The 18556-nt window shown below is 39.1% G+C and overlaps 1 protein-coding gene across 2 annotated transcripts in view; it reads left to right on the plus strand.

The window, feature by feature from the left end:
• The window catches only part of LOC134615067 (cohesin subunit SA-2-like), a 66150-nt gene that overhangs the window by 38559 nt on the left and 9035 nt on the right, over positions 1-18556 (plus strand). For both annotated transcript variants that reach the window (XM_063459444.1, XM_063459453.1), the window contains exons 19-30: positions 212-301; positions 1415-1618; positions 4421-4494; positions 5218-5305; positions 6081-6161; positions 6556-6648; positions 6865-7009; positions 9790-9929; positions 10171-10272; positions 10906-11051; positions 15304-15429; positions 16985-17178. In XM_063459444.1, the coding sequence (XP_063315514.1) occupies positions 212-301; positions 1415-1618; positions 4421-4494; positions 5218-5305; positions 6081-6161; positions 6556-6648; positions 6865-7009; positions 9790-9929; positions 10171-10272; positions 10906-11051; positions 15304-15429; positions 16985-17178 (1483 nt within the window). The remainder of the gene's footprint in view (positions 1-211; positions 302-1414; positions 1619-4420; positions 4495-5217; positions 5306-6080; positions 6162-6555; positions 6649-6864; positions 7010-9789; positions 9930-10170; positions 10273-10905; positions 11052-15303; positions 15430-16984; positions 17179-18556) is intronic.

Genomic DNA, 18556 nt, shown 5'->3' on the forward strand with positions numbered 1-18556 from the left:
TATCATCTTATCTCTGATTCTGATAGAAGTGAAACATGCATGTTTTTTGTTTTTTTTCATCCACTAAACTAGTCATTTCAAAAATAGACCAGGGAACATGTTACATGTTTCTTAATAATAATTATCAGGTCAGCTCAAAATCCCAAGAGCAGGCAACCTATCTATTGGGATAAAATAATATATAGTCATGGTCATCTTCTCCTTTACACAGTTTGTGCCAGACCCGGACAAGGTGACCAACCTTTTGCAACTCCCTCAATATTTTGATATGGATGTTTACTCTGCAGGAAGCATGGACAAGGTGAGAAATTAACAAAGATTGTAATCACCAGAGTCTGCTTTTTTTTAATATAATTTGTGAGCTCCTCTGAAAGAATTGTCTAAGCTTAAGTCTGAGCTGGAGAATTTTAGAGAATCATTGGTAAAATATTTAGAATTTTTCTTCTTTTGTCTTTAGTTTTTATATGTTTTGTTCCCTACCTAATATTTTATATGTATAAATCTATATTCTCAAATATGGTGAGAATTTTGACATATGGACTGGTGGAACGCGTATTACTGCCTAAGCCCCCAAAAATGGTGCCTTGAGCACCAAAAAGTACAATCCCTTAAACTCTTCCAACAATTATGTGACAATACCAAAGTTGTATATTTACCAATATGGATACTGCACTCTCCTGGATTCCAGGGTGCAACCAGGCCTATGGTTGGCCAATCCTCACAATGTGATTTGCAAAAAAGTAATGATGGTCTAGGAACTCAAGTTCAATCCAGTGGGCAGATTTATTGGAGCAAAATCGAAACTGTTGTGGGCCAAAACGTTGTTTCGATTTTTCTCCAATAAATCTGCCCACTGGATTGAACTTGAGTGCCTGGACAATCATTACTTTTTTTGCAAATACCATAGATTTAAACGTATCAGGATGGTTGGGACTACTCTATATATTATAATGGCCCTGAGGTCTGAAAAGGTGCCTTGGAACATGAAATATAAATGGCACAGTTATCCAAAGCATTTGCAGGATGTTTTAAAAAAACAAAAATATTCATCTATTCTACTTTTTTAAATATTATTTTACATACTATTTCACAACATTACCAGGTATCTGCACAATAATTCCATTAACAAAAAGTCTTAAACTTTCTCAAATTATTATTATAAATTAATTATAAGTTGGGTGTCAACTCCACATCAAAAACTTGTTTTCAGTGACTGTGGTAATTGTTAAAGACATGTGTGGTCATTTTTCCTTCACACCGAGGCACACACTGTTTAGAACACTTCCAAATCTTTAATGGTGATCAGTTGTCCACGTGTTGGGAAATCAAATATGATATTAGCTGTTAATCTTTGTTATGGTAAACCCCAATAACGGATGAATGTACTATTTCTAATTGTGACAATGATTTATAGCACCTGGAAGCCTTGCTGAAGCAGATACAAGCCATAGTGGAGTACCACTCAGCCCCAGAGGTGCTTGAGGCCTGTTCCAAGGCCTACAGAAGCCTGAGTAAAGAAAACCTAGAGAGTCATGTCCAGGTCAATCTTTCCAAGACTCAACTTGTAGAACAACTTGTGGGCACTTTCAGTCAAAAGCTGGAAGATATTCTACAGGAGGTCAGTTGATTTGGTGTCTGAGAAACTGTATTGAAGAAAGATCAACATTTATTCAGCTTAACAACATCTAAAGATTACAGCAGGGCCGGACTAGGAAAAAAATTTGGCCCGTGCATTTTTTTAGCACAGCGGCCCACTAAGAAGGGGGTGGGGCAGAGAGCGTGTGTTTCGTCATCACCAATGACAAACACACCCCCTCTCAAAGAAAGCGTTGGGTCAATGCTCTTCCAGGGCAGAACTCTGCTAAAAAAGCTCTAGCATGAGAAATATAGCCCTGTATTTGTTCTGCACAGTGCAAGCAAATTTAATAACATGCTTGCACTGTGTTTCCTTGCAACTTGTCTCTGGTGTCTCTATAAATGGATACCAGGAGACAAAAGGGCCAGGAAAGAGTATTGTACATGTGTTTGGAGCCTGCTTATGGGATTGTGTGTAGAGTGAGCTGATTGTGGTGTGGTATTGTGTAATAAGGTTGGTTTTAGTCGTGTTTGTGGTGTAATGTAATGCATATGTGGCTAGGGACTGTAGAGAATGTGTGTATAGGGGATGTAGTAAGTGTGTGCATACAGGCTATAGTGTGTGTATATAGGTTATGTAGTGTTTGTAGGGGTTGTAGAGAGTGTGTGTTTAGGGGTGTAGCATGTGTTTGTTAACAATTAATTTAGTGTGTGTGTATAAGGGATCCAGAGTGTATATGTTAGGAATGTAGTGTGTGTGTGTAGGTGGTGCAGTGTGTGTGTGTGTGTCTGTGTGTCTGTGTATACAGGAGTCTAGTGTGTGTTTGAAGGACCCAGAATGTGTAGGAGATCTAGTGAGTGTGTGTATATAACGGAATCAGAGTGTATATAGGGATCTAGAGTTGGGTAAGGGATCTAGTGTGTGTCTGGAATGTAATGTGTTTAGGGGTGCAGTATGTGTGTGAGGGGTTCAGTGTGTGTGAGGGGTGCTGTAGTGTGTGTGTGTGTGTATATATATATATATATAATATAAATATGTTTGGAAGTATTGTGTGTGTGTGTGTGTGTTTGGTGCAGTGTGTTGGGGTTCTGTGTGTATGTGTGAGGGGTGCAGTGGGTGTCTGTGAGGGGTGTAGTGTGTATGTGTGTGTGATGGATGCTGTGTTTGAGGGGTGCTGTGTGTGAGGATGCTGTTTGTGATGTGTGTGAGGATGCTGTGTATGTGTGTGAGGGTGCTGTGTATGTGTGTGAGGGTGCTGTGTATGTGTGTGAGGGTGCTGTGTGTGATTTGTGAGGGTGCTGTGTGTGTGATTTGTGTGTGAGGGTGCTGTGTGATTTGTGAGGGTGCTGTGTGTGAGGGTGCTGTGTGTGAGGGTGATGTGTGTGAGGGTGATGTGTGTGGGTGATGTGTGTCAGGGTGCTGTGTGTGAGGTGTGTGAGAGTGCTGTGTGTGATTTGTGTGTGTGAAGGTGCTGTGTGTGTGATTTGTGTGTGAGGGTGCTGTGTGTGAGGTGTGTGATTTGTGTGTGTGGCTGCTGTGTGTGAGAGTGCTGTGTGTGATTTGTGTGATGGTGCTGAGTGTGATGTGTGTGAGTACTGAGTGTGATGTGTGTGAGAGTGCTGAGTGTGATGTGTGTGAGGGTGCTGTGTGTGATAGTGCTGAGTGTGATGTGTGTGAGAGTGCTAAGTGTGATGTGTGTGAGGGTGCTAAGTGTGATGAGTGTGAGGGGTGTGAGAGTGCTGAGTGTGATGGGTGTGAGAGTGCTGTGTGTGATGAGTGCTGAGTGTGATGTGTGTGAGAGTGCTGTGTGTGATGTGTGTGAGTGCTGTGTGTGCTGAGTGTGAATGTTAAAAGGGATTGTGTGTTGGGGGGTGGTAAAAAACCCAACAACTAATAAGCATGCATTATATCCCCCCTCCCTTCTTACCTTTAGCCTGGGAGGGGAGGAGGGTCCGGCACGGTGGTACCTGGGAGGGGGGTTCAGGCAGTCGCACACCATCCCTGGTGGTCCAGCGGTGAGTGAACTCTAGCCTGGGGGCTAGAGTTCACTCTCGCGAGATCCGGTCGTTGCCATGGCAACGCTCCGGATCTCGAGAGAGGAACCCGGCGGAGCTGCAAGATAGAGCTCCGCCGGGTCCTCCTCTCCCTCCCCAGTTGCAGGTCTATGAAATCTTTGATCTCCCCACCGGCCCGTCATGGCAAACAGCGGGGCCGGCGCTCGGATAGTGCCAGCACTGCATAGACCGGCAGGGGAGATCCTGTGACCTCCCCTGCCGGCCTCGGCCCATGGCCACCGCGGCCCACCGGGCATTTGCCCGGTGTGCCCGATGGCCAGTCCGGGCCTGGATTACAGTATGGGACACTGGCTGAGACTTAGTGCACTGCAGACTGTAAGAGACCTAGATCAAATGTCTGGTCCCATGTCTTTTGGTAATACACCCATACGCTGCTATTGCTGTGTCATGCCAAGTGCTTGAGGGTTATTAGTGTGCTTATACACTAACAGTCTCTATATTTATAATTTAAAGACTTGATCATTAGTTATGTAGGACATAGACAATGTGAAGAATTTGTTACCGTGACACTGGAACAGCTGCTTCATTAACATAGGCTTCAGTTTTCCATATTTAGAATAAAAATATAAAACGGAATGGAAAATATTTACACGATAAACATCTAGTGCACAAAGTGTCCTAAATGCATTTTCATCGTTGTTTTTTGTTATATATTCATATATTTATTTTGGGTGTTTTAATAATTTTATTGTAAATTCTTCAATATTAAAGGAATATGGCGTTTGGCCTGCTTTGGCTAGCCTTCTTACAGTTGACATTACTGTTTCAGGGAGCAGAGCATTGCACTGCGGAAGATGTCCTTTCGTTGTCTCACGTTCTGAGACGATTGGCTGCCTTTCACAAGTGAGATCTTTCGTTTAATCCAAAATAGCTGTGCCTTTTTTACAATGTAGAGCAGCTTCTCTCCTTTCATTTAATAATCTAATACCCTCCCACATTCCCTTTAATTATTTTGTGTCAAATCCTAAGAACAATCTTCTGAAGATAAATCAAACAAATGAACTATTTTATCCTTTCCCCGATCAAAAGACAAAGTGGAATTTTGGGCTATTTTTAAAATGCGATTCATCTGTAGCATTCTCCTCTCCTCCTCCGACTATCAGTTGTTTAACATTTGCTGTAATGTGATATTGCTAATATGATTCTACTCAGATATTCTGTTAATTTCCATTCCATTCTGTTACAGTAATTATTGCGTTCGAGAACAGTACCTACAGCATTTCTCATACAAGTGAGAGTTATGACAAATATAGAGAAGAGCCATATTGCTTAAGCTGTATTGGCAACAGATCTCTTTTTAGTTTCCCAGTGAGAGTTTCTTGTGTTCCTTTTTTGCAATAAATAAATAAATATATATTTTTTGCTATAACATTCCTTGAAGTGTTAGAAACACTTGCATAATTGCCCGTCATAATCTTACTGAGAATGTTATTTATAGCTATTCTTCTAGAACGGTTCCAACCATCTTTAATTAGATTAAATTACTTTTAGACGAGAATGCACGACCTCTGCTTTTAAAAAAAAAAAAAAAATGACAATTTCACATTCTCTCTGTTTGGCACACAGCGCACATAACTTAACCCAGTGGGATCTTTATCAGAAGACAGCACAGCTCCTTTCCTTTGACATAGACCAAAGCTGCCTACCTGTGCAGGTATGGTTTAATTAGCTGCATAAATAAGCCAATACTATTATACTTCGATGACATCACAAAGAGACCTGGTACATTTATGTTTACTAACTTTATTAGTGCTTCCAATGTTTAAATGATGTATTATATCTCTCTCTCTTAGAGCAAGATGTATGATCGCAACATAAAGGGTGGAAGAGGGAAATGCTGGTTTACTGAAAGAGTAGTAGATCCTGTATTGCCCTTACAGTGAAAGTAGTAAAGGCTAACACGTTTACAGGAAAACTCCCACCTTCGTAATAACTTAGGTTGTTTAAGTTATTGTGGGGTCACGAGGGTCCAGGCACTATTCTACCTGGTTTAACACTGACAATGGAGCTCTGGGTGGCATAATCTGATGATTAATAATCTTATGTGTGCACATGGAAAGAAACAGCAAGCATGTAGGGATAAGGAATTCAAGAATGCTTGTATTGATAAGTGTATCCTTAAGAACGAATCAGTAACATTATCCTATTACTTCAAAATAGCTGTATCAATGTATGAAGTATTCATTAGGGGAGCCAGCGGCACACAGGGTGATTGCATGCCTGGTTTAGTTGTAGTAGCCCAGGGGTAGGCAGTCTCTGGCACTCCAGATGTTGGGGACTACATCTTCCCTGATGCTTTGCTAGCATTATGGCTGTAAGAACATTATGGGAGATGTGATCCACAGCATCCGGGGTGCCGAATGTTGCCTACGCCTGTAGTAGACCTTCCCATACCTCACGCCATATAACATGCTCTTCTGTTTGTGCAGCTCATTCTTCCTGCTATCCAATGCTGTTATTATGCTCTCCTTTGGAAAGTGTTGCCTGTCATGGAAGATTCCTGTCCCAAGGTGCGTCTGTTCTTTTGTATATTTCTGTAGTGACTGGGTAATATTTGCAAATGAAGATTTATAATTCATGCCTTCATGATTTCAGTAGGACAGCCACACTAGGCAGATTAACCCTGCAAGGAAAATATTCCCATTACTGCAGAATGGCAATGTTTCCAGCTGAAGGGTTAAAACAGGGAAGAGGGGACATAGCACTTCATTGATCATGGTATCTACAGTGCAACTTCATGTTCATACAAGATGACCATGTTTCGAAAAGGTTATAATGCTCCATATATAACCATGTAGCTTCAGTCTAGAGGGACAGAATTTCATTAAATAAGGATTGTTCAGAAAGAATGGGCAGTGACACATAAAGAGGCAATATCCCTTCATCCAGCTCCTTTGTTTCCAGGAGGTGCTTGTTTCACTGAAGACACAAGTGACACACTTTTGCCAGTTCTGTAGACATTACCTGAATCACCAGGATCAGTCTTTGAGAGAACAGGTGAGTGTTAGAGTGTCCTTCATCTCATTTATCTAAACCACATTTTGTTGTATATTTTATTCGTCCTCCATCTAATATATTTTTATGGACAATAGCTGGAAGCCTGGTTACATTGGGTGGGTTTTTAGAGTTCATGTTTGTATTGGCTTGTAGTGAATAGGGCGTCAGAATGTGTGAATGTGTGTGTACTAAGTAATTACTATCTGTTTTATTTAGGCATTCATGTCACTATGTGACCTACTCCTGTTTCTAAGGCAAAGAGGTGGAGGGGTGTCTTCCTATGCTGACTCTACGATGCAATTAGAGCTTCTCTCATTTGTCCAAAAACATGTATTCCAGATCGATGAGAAGAACACCAAACGTGCGTATGTTTATTAGAGTCAATAAAATCACATTTTGGATTACAATAATGTATGATATAGTGATTTGCTCCTGAGCCAATTGAACAGGCTAGACCCAACGACAAGATGGTTATTTTCACCTATTTTAACCTTCCACTGGCTTTTGTCTGGAGCTCTAAGGGTAAAGCTGATGGGCTCAGAAGTATAAACAGGGAAGCTGAGGGAGAATCTTAACCCAGATAAGAATGAGCAGTCTTATTATACAGTACAAATTCCCAAATTACTGTAATTAAAAGGAATAAATTCACAAAATGGAACTCACTGTTAGTGGAACATATATTATTAGGTTTATCTGTGTAGAACATCTGCAGGCCAGTACTTTTGTTTATATTGTAGATGTGGTTCTGATCAAGACTGCTAGTTCCCAAACATTTACAGTTCAGTTAACTTTCCCAGACCACCATCTTAGTTCTTATTTCATCATGCAAATCCTTATTTGTCTCCATCTATGAATGCAAGTCTTTCCTATCCATCACTCTCAGTACGCCAGTATTGATGAGGAACATGTCTCATGTTCCTCTTTTTTCCACCCTGACAATGACACCCTATTAATTTTTTCTACCAGAATGCTCACAATTCCAGATATCATCCTATATTGAGGATGTGGAAGATGGCTATGTACATAGAGGAATTCTGGGACAAATTGGATTCATCTGCAGGAAAATTCTATTAATTTCCATAGTGATTGCTCCAATTTTAGAACATTGCGCTAGAATTGCAATTGATAAAGAACTTCTTTATAATACATTTTTGTTTTAAGCAACCTTGGCTTTCCATAGTTCAAGTAATGAGTGGTTGCCCCTTCTCATAAAGTTGCCTTGTAATATAGATATTGTTTCTTTAAATAACTTTTTATATAACAATTTTTTTTTTTTATAGCCTGGTGAATTGAATCAAAACATCAGGTCCTGGCCAGGGCCAGATTTTCAATTAGGCAGAGTAGGCACCTTCCTACAGGGAGACACTGATTTACAGCACTTATAATGTGCCTTCTTGAAACCTACGTGTCTGGGTGGGGAGGTAAGTACCAGGAGCCTTGGTCAGTGTCCTCTGTAGACCAGGCAACCTAATGCTTAATAGCAGAGCTACAGTAACAGGTCTCGAGGGAGTTAAACTCAGTGTTGTCCCAGCTTCTCTAGTGTGAGGCTGGCCAGGAAGTAGAAAGGATCACTTTGCATCTACCCACTAATACCTCTCACACCAGAAGTTCCTTGCTGGAGGAGCAGGGACTGCATTGAGTTATACACACTGTATAACACCTCCTGCTGCTTAATTATCAATCATAGGAGGATGTCTGGACTGACAAAGACATAGGAGAGTGACTACTTTTCACACTCCAAATGCCATAAACACCTCTTTTTTCTTACCCTAAATGTAACCCTTCTTAAATCTAAATAAACCCTTTCCTTAGTCCAACATTAAAGCACTCAAAGCCTAATCCAAAAAATAATAATTTGCCTTACTCCTAGGTTCATCTTATATTAAACACCAACCACATGTACCCCAATACTAAATGTAACCCAACTCTTACCCTGAACTGAATCATTCTAACACACAATACATTACAAGCAGAAATACACACACACATGCACACCCACACTCACACACAGTTACCATATATAATTTTTAGAGGGTTCTAATAATAAATGAATTAAAGCCACTTTAGCTGACATTTATTTTTTGGGAGGTCAGGGGGGTGCCTTAGAATGCGGTGCCTACAATCACCTGACATGTAAATCCAACCTTGGTCCTGGCACCATATCATTGCATTATACAGAAACCCAAGAAAATGCAAATCATGATTTTGCAGTATTCCTGTTATTTATTTCCTGATCATTTCTTGTGTTAAGCCTGTATTAGCACTATAGGTCAGGGGTCCATCAGTCTAGTGACTTTAAAACCCATTGTGTTTGCATATACATTTACATTAGTGGAACTGAATTTGCAGGCAGATAGTGGTCAGTTCTAATACAGAAATCTGTTTCTCACCACATAAATAAATAACTCCTATGGAGAAATGGTTAAATCCTTACAAGGGTAAGTTATACACCAATAATTAAAGGGACACTATAGTCACCATAACTACTACAGCTTAATGAAGTGGTTTCTATAGCCTGTGCCTGCAGGCTGAGCAATGAACACATTCACTTTTCAGAGTAAAGGCAGTGGTTACATTGGTGCCTAATATCACCTCTAATGGCACAGTGTGCAGGACCTGCATTTAGTGTGCATGGACACACCGAACGCTCTCCATAGAGATGCATTCATTCAATGCAGCTCAAAGAGGAGATGTCGATTGGTGCATTTTGCTGCAAATGCATAATAGTCTCCAAATCCTTTCCTGTGGGAGAGCAGTGCATTGGGTGAGATCATAAAGATTGATGATCTCAGCCATGGAGGGCCAGCTGCGGTAATGGAGTAAATCTACCTTTTATCTCCAGTCTGAGGGGGACTAGGGACCTAGACATGTAGTCCAGCACTACAGTGTTATGAATAAATGTTTGTATTCCTAACACTATAGTGTTCCTTTAAAACATATATGTTATATGAATATTTTATGAGTATTATGTACAAATCAACGTGTGTGTGTGTGTGTGTGTGTGTGTAGGTTTGCCTTTGAGGGATTGCCTTGAACTGAGTGATCAGGTACTACAGATTAAGTATATTTATTGTAGTTATAATGTATGTTGGATTAGAAGTAAACTTGTATTTTATTCCACTTTCTATCTCCTGACCGCAGTGAGGACTGAGAAAGATGACGAGTTGATCCTGAGTTGTTTGCACAGAAGGAGAAGCTTACTTGCTGTTTACTGCAAGCTTATAGCATTTAACGCAGTGGAAATGTCTGCGGCTTCAGAAATTTATAAACAGTACATGAAGGTAAAATGGAGAACCTTTCTCCAGATAAACGAAAACAGACCTTGTGTATTTTGTAGTATTTACCTGCATCAATTAACCCAGCCTTTATACTGATGTTATATTCTTTAAAATTGGTCATTGCAAGACTGCTCTGTTTACTCTGAGGCTATGGAAACAATATTTATTAAAATAACTGTACACACTTATTAGTTCTAGTATTGCAAGTCAGACTTTAATTCATTTTGTTTATTCTCCCCTATAGACCTATAACGATTTTGGAGATATCATTAAGGAAACATTAAGTAGAACAAGACAGAACAACAGAATAGAAAGTGCAAAAACACTGGTCCTCTGTCTGCAACAGGTATGGAACTGTTAGCTATGATAATTACTCAGAATTATTTTGAGCATGCGCAATGGGTAACTCGCCCTTTAGAACTGCAAAGAATGTATAGGGGCCAACGTACTCATCTCTAGACCCAAGAGCCATGGGTGTTTCTTGATTGTTTGACCTGCATTGTGTGTTAAGGATTTAAGTTTGCGCTTAAGTAGGTGATGTAAGTCATTTATATAACTAAGCATACGCATGTTTCATTTTTCTGTTTATTTTTTTGAGTGCCTGGGAACCTTAAAGTTTTACTATTTGTTCCCGTGCTGACAGAAAGAAGAAGGTATATCTCCGTGGGTAGGTAGTTCCAAACATGACTCAGATTGAGAAGAGTAGCAGGCACAGCTATACTCAGGTTCTCCTTGGGGTTCTTAAAGAAGTTGGGTAAACAACTGTCCGACCCCAGAATTTCTCTAAGTGTAATAATCTCTCCCCTCTGCCCTTTAGCTTCTGTTAAACTACAAGATCTGGATTCCTCTAACACTCAAGGGTTGGAGGGATAATTTTTGGCTGCTAATGTGATATAATAAAGTGTAACAATACAATGGTTTGTTATGGAAACGTGACTGCTTTGCTTTGTTTTTATTTGGCTTAATGCTGTGCCTGCAGCTGTATCAGAAGCACAGAGAACTCTACGGCAGTACCACCCAGAACTCATTGTCATTCACTAACATAAAGGAGCTGGCGCGACGCTTTTCTCTAACCTTTGGCATGGATCATGTGAAATGCAGGGAATCTGTAGCTATGATGCACAAGTATGTGGCCTGGACTCTTTTTCTTATAATACTGTATATCAAATCACATCAAATCAATACAGAACATTAACTGGCAGTAATAGTCTATTTACTGGTGAGTGCAGCCCAAATAAAATCCACTCATACTTGATGGTACTTGTAGTACTCAGCAAATTCTTTATTCAGCAAGCAGTTGTCGATTATTTTTTTTTTTTTTTACAATTTGGCACACGTATAGGCCTTGATTTCATTTTTGGAATAAACTTTTTAAATGTAATATTTTTGGATAAACTTTTAAATATTTTTTATATTCAAAATATATTTCAATATATCAAAAATTTTTTTTTCTAAACATTAAATCATTTTAAAAGTGTATCCAAAAATATTTAATCATTTAAAAAAATCTTATCCAAAACAATTAAATTGAGGGCATAGTCCTTATTGACTTTAATGGTTTCATGTCTCAGGGTTTCAGACCAGTTAATAAATGCTAAAACCAATGGCTTTTCCAAGTTTGTATCTTATGCAAGAGTTGTGACTTTGGTGGGCGTTGAGCTGGAAAACCTCATATTGGTTACCTTGTGTCCACCAGAATCTAAACCATTCATTATATGGCTTATGAAAATCCCACACTATCATGATCGTCAATGCATATCATCTGCCATGAGAGGGTTAAGCCATAAAAATGAAAGTATATTGCAAATAAAAAGAACAGGGCTTTATAAAACGAGTCCTCTAAATCTGAAATGATATTTTAAGCACCCACTGTAATACAGTGAATTAGATAATGTTTATGTGTTAACTGGGAAATCACATTAATAAGAAAAAAATATTGCATATGTTTAGTAGAGCCTAATATTAAGGTTTCGGTGAGCTTTCTGGCTGAATTTAATAAAAACGCTTGCAACATTGATCATGTTTCTGGATATCAGTAAATGAGATAATAAATTAAAGAATAGGGCATTAGTAAATACAATCTTATGCATAAAGTAGAATCTGAACTTTAAACTATGTTTTAAACTATATAAAAATGCCTTGTAAGAAGTATGTTTAAAAATAAAAATGGTGCCCCTCTGCTGCCTGGATTTCTACCAAGCACAGCAAAAGTCGCAGGGTTGTTTGAATCATTCTGATTTGTGATGTAGAAATTATTCTTAAATTGTGGCTAACCAAATGGTCTATAAATCATCAAACAACTGTACACACACACAATTGCATTGTGTAAATTAATTAAACAGTAAGTAAAGCTTTGTACTGAAGACCATGCTGTCTGCCTGATGATGGATAGCATGGGTACCCCCAGCTTTTGCATTATCAAAACGTCAGTGATGTTTTAATCAGCCTTCAAGCTCGCAAGGCATCATGGTATTTGTAGTTCTCTAAAACTTGGTGGGCCATAAGTTAGCCATCCCTGATATATAGCTTAGATTAATCAGGTACAGGTTTGAAATCTGCCAAAGTTGTCTCTGTTTACCAACCAATAAAATAATTAGAATCTTACCTGTGGTGTTAAATCCAGGATTTTGGAGAAGGTCTACAGGTGAAGTCTGTAGCTTTCTCTTCTTTCATATCCAGTGTATATCTGCTTCAGTAATACATATGTGGCATGGATTCATCTTGTACATGTTCCGTTAGAAACTGTTCCGTAGTGATAAAATGTGCGGCAGCACTGCACAGCTTACACCCATTCCTTATGGAATCAGGATGTAAGATTATACACATTGTGTAAAGTGTAAACAATCTGTATTCCCTCTGCATTTCATCATCTTGGGGTTAAAGACAATATTGGTAAACATAATTACCTCCAAGGAGCTGCACATGGAGCGACAATTAATCCACTTTTAGATATATGATTTTGCTAAGCGTTATGCATGCTTTATGCATAGAAAACTGACCAAAGATAATATTGCAGAGTCACAACCTTTTTAAGCTATTCCATGTCATGACCAAGAAAACCAGTTTACTCGTGGTATTCCGGCCCCCTTAAGAATATAGCCTTGTTTTGCATAGTTTCTGGTTAATATTACTAATTGGCCTCCTGGAGATTGATGTTTGTATAGTTGATCATTCTCTAATTGGAAGTATAATGTTAATCTTACTGTGTATTAGATAGCTCAGAGAAAACAAATGAAGTTGAAACATGGAAAATGATAAAAAAAGTAATGACTTAATTTCTTATAAAATCATGTCATATTTTCGCAACTTTATTAGTCTTGAATATGTAGCAACACTTTTACCATAATAAGACAAAAGCTAGACAACTGTATTGGTTTTCTAGCAGGTTATTTTGTAATAATTACATTTTAAAGATATATATATATATATATACGGTTTTACCTTTTACACACACACATCCTTCACTACACATACACACCCCAACACACACTAGGTCCCCTACAAACACACACTGCATCTCTAAGTGTCTGCGAGATGGTGGTGAAATGAGTGGCGGGCCCTGAAGGGGAACTCCGTGTGGATCCCATGAGCCCAGGCCCTGAACTGTTTAAGGGCCACAAAATGTCTGACAGCAGCCCCGTTTGGCATATAAATATTGTGAAGTGTGGGTGGAGTGAGATTTTGAGAGATGCAGAGGGATAAAATTAACCTTTGGCAGAAAATTCGTTTTTTCATTGTGAGCAAACGTTTTGGTCTAAAGTGGAATGTCAGTAGGACTTTATGGACTAAATTGAATTTTGCATTCATTAAATTTAACCCATGTATACAAATAACATGGAAGGATAAAAGGACATGCTAGGGTGCAGGTGACTGCTCGTTGTTTTTTTTTTTTTTGGTCAATCTTTATTTGAGGCAAAAAGGTATATGGTACAGAATAAAGAATAGAAAGTATCAAACAGGGGGTGTAAAGCATGCACAATGAACATATATTGTTATTGGAAACTCCAGCTTAAAACTGCCTACATCCTTTTATATTATTTTATTCTTTCTTTGACATAACTTTTTCCCTTCCTTCTCCCCCCCCCCCCTCCCGCCCCTTTCTGTAAATTATTTATTATTACTTTGACTGCTCATTTTTATTGCAATATGAAAATATGTATAGAGGAATGCAAAAATGTTAGTTACCTCAGAATTTTCCTTAAATATTGACAATATGATGCTTTTCCAGGAACAAGGTACTGGCTAAGATTTATCACTAAATCTTAGTATCCTACAAAGCTTTTTCAAGAGTGGTTTGCATGGTAAAACTTTTGTAAAAGGCTTTTGTGAGCATACATGTGTAAGCCAGAGCAACATGCAGACTGCAATCACCACTGATGGTCACTGTCAATGGACAGGTGCATGACTGTTCTATGCATGTTTGCACGCCTCCTTTCATTCCTTTATAAGAATCGCATCCAGTGCATGCAATGAATAGGAGATAAAACCTCTCCTGAAGGAGCATTAGACAGAGCTTAGGGAATTTGTAGCAGGAGAGCCACCTGTGTAAGTTGTATCTTTGTGCTGGACTGCCCACTGTATCAGTAGGTTGCATTACATGAACATGTGCTATGAAATTGTAATTGTTCCTATAAATGATTGCAATAGAATGGAGAAACTATAAAATTCAACAAAGGGATTTACAGGGACAGTCCACTGCCCAAATACAAAAATAAACAAATGAAAAAGCTGTTACTATTTAGTAGATATGAAAACATGCATGCATTTCATTTAATTTTTTCATTTGACGTAAAAAAAAAAAAACCCGCAAAAACTGCAGTTCTCTTGTCTGAAGCCTGTGCGAGCCCTCTTCTAACCACACCCGGACTTTCTGTGGCTGTCCAATCACAGACTTCCCGCTGCAGCTCAATGAGAAGTCTTTGCAAGGCAGTTGCTCTGGGTAATTGCTGCCTCTTGAGTTTCGCTCCACTGAGCTAACCAAACCAGGAAGTAACAGGAACGGTTGTCTAAAAGCCAGATGGGTGTAACAAGGTTAATTTATAAAAGTGCCAATTTCTTCTGATATTTGCATTTTTTTGTAAAATGAAACAAAGAGATTACACTCTTCACACATAAAGCATTTCAGCACGCTAAAGTGATTAAGGGGTCTGGAGTGTCCCTTTAACTGTGAATAAACTTCTCCCAGCTTTACTAGTTTCGCCTAACGTTTTCTGCTTAGTTGTTAACTCATTGTTTAGTGTATTAACATATGTATAAGAAGTTGACCCATATTGCTATTAACACGTTATAGAAGGAGAAAATATAGCCCACTACCTGTATTGTATTCCAAGTTATTGTATTGTATTCCAAGTCATTGTAATGTATTCCTCATTCACAGACAAGGGATTGAGTTTGCTTTCCGAGAGCCTGCAGTAGAAGAAGGCCAACCACCGCCCAACTTGCCGTTTTTAATTCTCATCAGTGAGTTCTCCAGTAAACTTTTGAAAGCTGACAAGAGACTTGTGTAAGTCATCATTTCATAAAAAAATAAAAAAAATGTAATTGGATCTGTTATTCATTAAAAATCCTCCTATTTCATTTATTTTTACCACAATGCTATAGCAGTAATAACTAATTCGTACTATGCTGGATACTGCTTGGATTGCTATATTAAAATGTAAATACATTTTGTAGTGTTCAACCTCATCGTTTAATACATAATATTAAACTGGATACAAGGATCTGTTTGTTGGCTATTTTGCAAAACGTGTAATTAAATTTGCTAGAGGAGAGGAAGACATCAGATTCTGTTCAAAATGTGGCTGGTCCAACAAATATTTGTTAATTCCCTAATTAACCCTCATGTGGTTTACACTGTATCTCCTGCGGTATCTGTTGCCCCTTTTTTGGCTCCCATGTTCCACCTTTCGTCTCCTCATTTCACATTGTGCTCCAAATTACCTTTTTCCTTGTTCCCTCTTGTGGCCAACATCTAATATATTTTTTTGTGTCCTCTGGCATTACCTGTCCTTGTTTCTATGTGTCTGTTTTGAATCTACAAAAATGTTGTTCGTATGTAACAACAAAATGACATATTTCATGACTGTTTTACCAAAGACAGTCCTAAAATGTGTTAGGGGGCCCCTCTAAGGTAGGGCTGCCATCTGGTATTTTGCAGGCATGGCCTGTGTTTAAGGGTGTCTGGACCGTGCAGGTATTGCAAAAATACTGGCAATGTAAAGGCCTGTATTTTTCTCTGACTGTGAGAGTTTTGAGAGAAATTAAGCCAGCATATTATACATGACAGGCACGCATGTTGCTATATACACCCAATAACACTCACTCACTGAAATACATTTCAATCCATATTGTCCCAAATATCCACTATATACTTCTCTGCCTCCTTGACCCAAAACATCTTTCATGTACCTCAACATGTACTGCCCCTCTGTCTAGACCAGGCCACAGTAGTGCTGTTGCAGGCATTAAGTCCATCAACAGAAGGTGCTATAATTCTTCTATGTGGATGTTAATGTTGGGCTGAAGTAGAATAGAGCTCAAACTTCAGATTGTTGTTTTACCTTTTCTGACCACTGCAGCTTCATCTTAGGTAGCAAGAGGCTTGGAGAACCCTGGACACGTACATGATAGTGAGGTTCTTTGGTTTATGCATTTTGGAGAAGTTTTCTGTGTAGGATTGGTGTAGCACAGTATAATGGAGAATGGTGTTTGGGGACCCTCTTCTTGGACAAACAGTCACATTTTGCTTACTTTGTATGCAGAGAATAGCTGTATAACTGTGTTTATATTCAAATAGTGTCAGGCAAAACTCGTTTTAAATATTTGTTAGAGGAAATTCATTTTTCAAACGCCATTTAAAAATAGACCACTTATCTCACAATGGAACATCATTTCCAAGAAATTTACATGATTGAGTGTGCTAGCACTGTTCTTACCTTTAGCCAGAATACAGTACGGTAACTATTCTTCTTTTGGACCAACAGCGTAAAAGAATGGGTTTTTAATCTATACTACTATGTAACAGGTAATCTGTGATGTTGGGCTTATCCATCCTTTAGGTCTGGATACCTGCAAAGATTTGCAAATGAGCAGATGCTACTTTACAGAGGAGCAGAATGGCACCCGCTAGTCGTTTATAATAATTCCTTACAGGATACTCTGGATGAAGATAGTTCTTTTAATGGAAGTTCCGTTTCACAAGACATTGCGTCTTCCAGCATATCCCCGTATCTGAAGAGAAAGCCATCCCATGGTAAGCATCACATATTCCATCTCATATGTACAGTACCAAAATCACATTTTGAAATAGAAGATTAATTGACACGTGCCTGCCGGACATATTTCTGGGTGTCCATGTGTTTCCTCAATTGCGAAAAAAAAATTCTGTACTTGTATGGACCCATGATTAGCTCCAAGTTTTATCACCAAAATGTGCAAGATGTTTTCATCAAACATCTCTGTTATCAATATAAACATACTATATAAAGATACTAGGTGCTGTCTGAGTTCTAATAACATTCCGGTGCTCTTAGAGTTTATCACCTCTGATATCAAAAGAAGGCAAAATTGGCAAAAGAGGTTAACTTTTCTGTGTTTTCTTCACATTCTCTTTTTTTTTAAATTCTTTATTTTTGTAGTGCATGATAGTTACCAAGCGTACAGCGACATTTTTAAAAGAAAAAAGAAGTACAATGTGGTGGAAACAGGTTTGTTATAAAATTTCAAATATGCAGCACTATTTTGGTTTTGTTTTTGAAACACGAAAACGTCAATGCATAGAGCATGCCAGTTAGATAAGAATTAGATCAGGACATATGCAGTGGATGTGTAGACAGGCATTAGTGTTTTTGCCCAGGCTAGTTAAACGCAGGTTAGTAGTCATCCCACCTATCTAAGAGGACATAAGAGTATAAGCTAAGAATATTAGTAGTGGTGGTCAGACTACACTGGTATTGGAAGGCTTAAATGCATTATATATAGTATTAAGACAACTGCAGTAGAACCACATCCCGTTGCCTTATGCCCCCAAGCTAACCACCCCTGAGAGGCCACTGAAATAGGTCAGATAGGTGCCTAACAATTCGCTGTGTGTTTATCAGTGATAAAATTAGAGGTATTAACAGAAGCAGAGTATAAGAGCAAAAGAACAAAATAGCAATGAACTGTTGGCTGTTCAGTGACTCAGCAGAGAACATGTTAAGGAGCTGCCCCTTAGTAGTACAAGTCTCTGTTCAGCCGACTCTCTCCTGGGGCAAGCGAAAACCCTGCAGTGCGACACTGGTGAAAATAATGTATAACTGAAACTAACTAGGAAAATCTGCAGTTGGTATGAAAGGGTACAAAAGAAGAGGGGGTATGGCCCCCTGACGTTTAGCCCACTCCTGTCATAGGATGGATACAGCCCTGTGCCTTGGCGCTCCACGGGCCATGACAATGCCCCTATCGCCAGTCCCATTAATCCCATTTGGGGCTGTGAGCTGACCTCGAGGCCCTGTAAGGGGTTGCTTGTAGTCGCGGGTAATGTTGGTCTTCTGAGGTAGTGATTTGCGTCTAGGTGATTTTCCCGGTTGGGATGGTTGCTGGACTTTGCCAGGCAGATTCTTCGGCTCCGGGTTTGTTTGCGTGGCATC

The sequence above is a fragment of the Pelobates fuscus genome, chromosome 1, assembly GCF_036172605.1.
Source record: "Pelobates fuscus isolate aPelFus1 chromosome 1, aPelFus1.pri, whole genome shotgun sequence".
In the NCBI taxonomy this organism is placed as follows: Eukaryota; Metazoa; Chordata; class Amphibia; order Anura; family Pelobatidae; genus Pelobates; species Pelobates fuscus.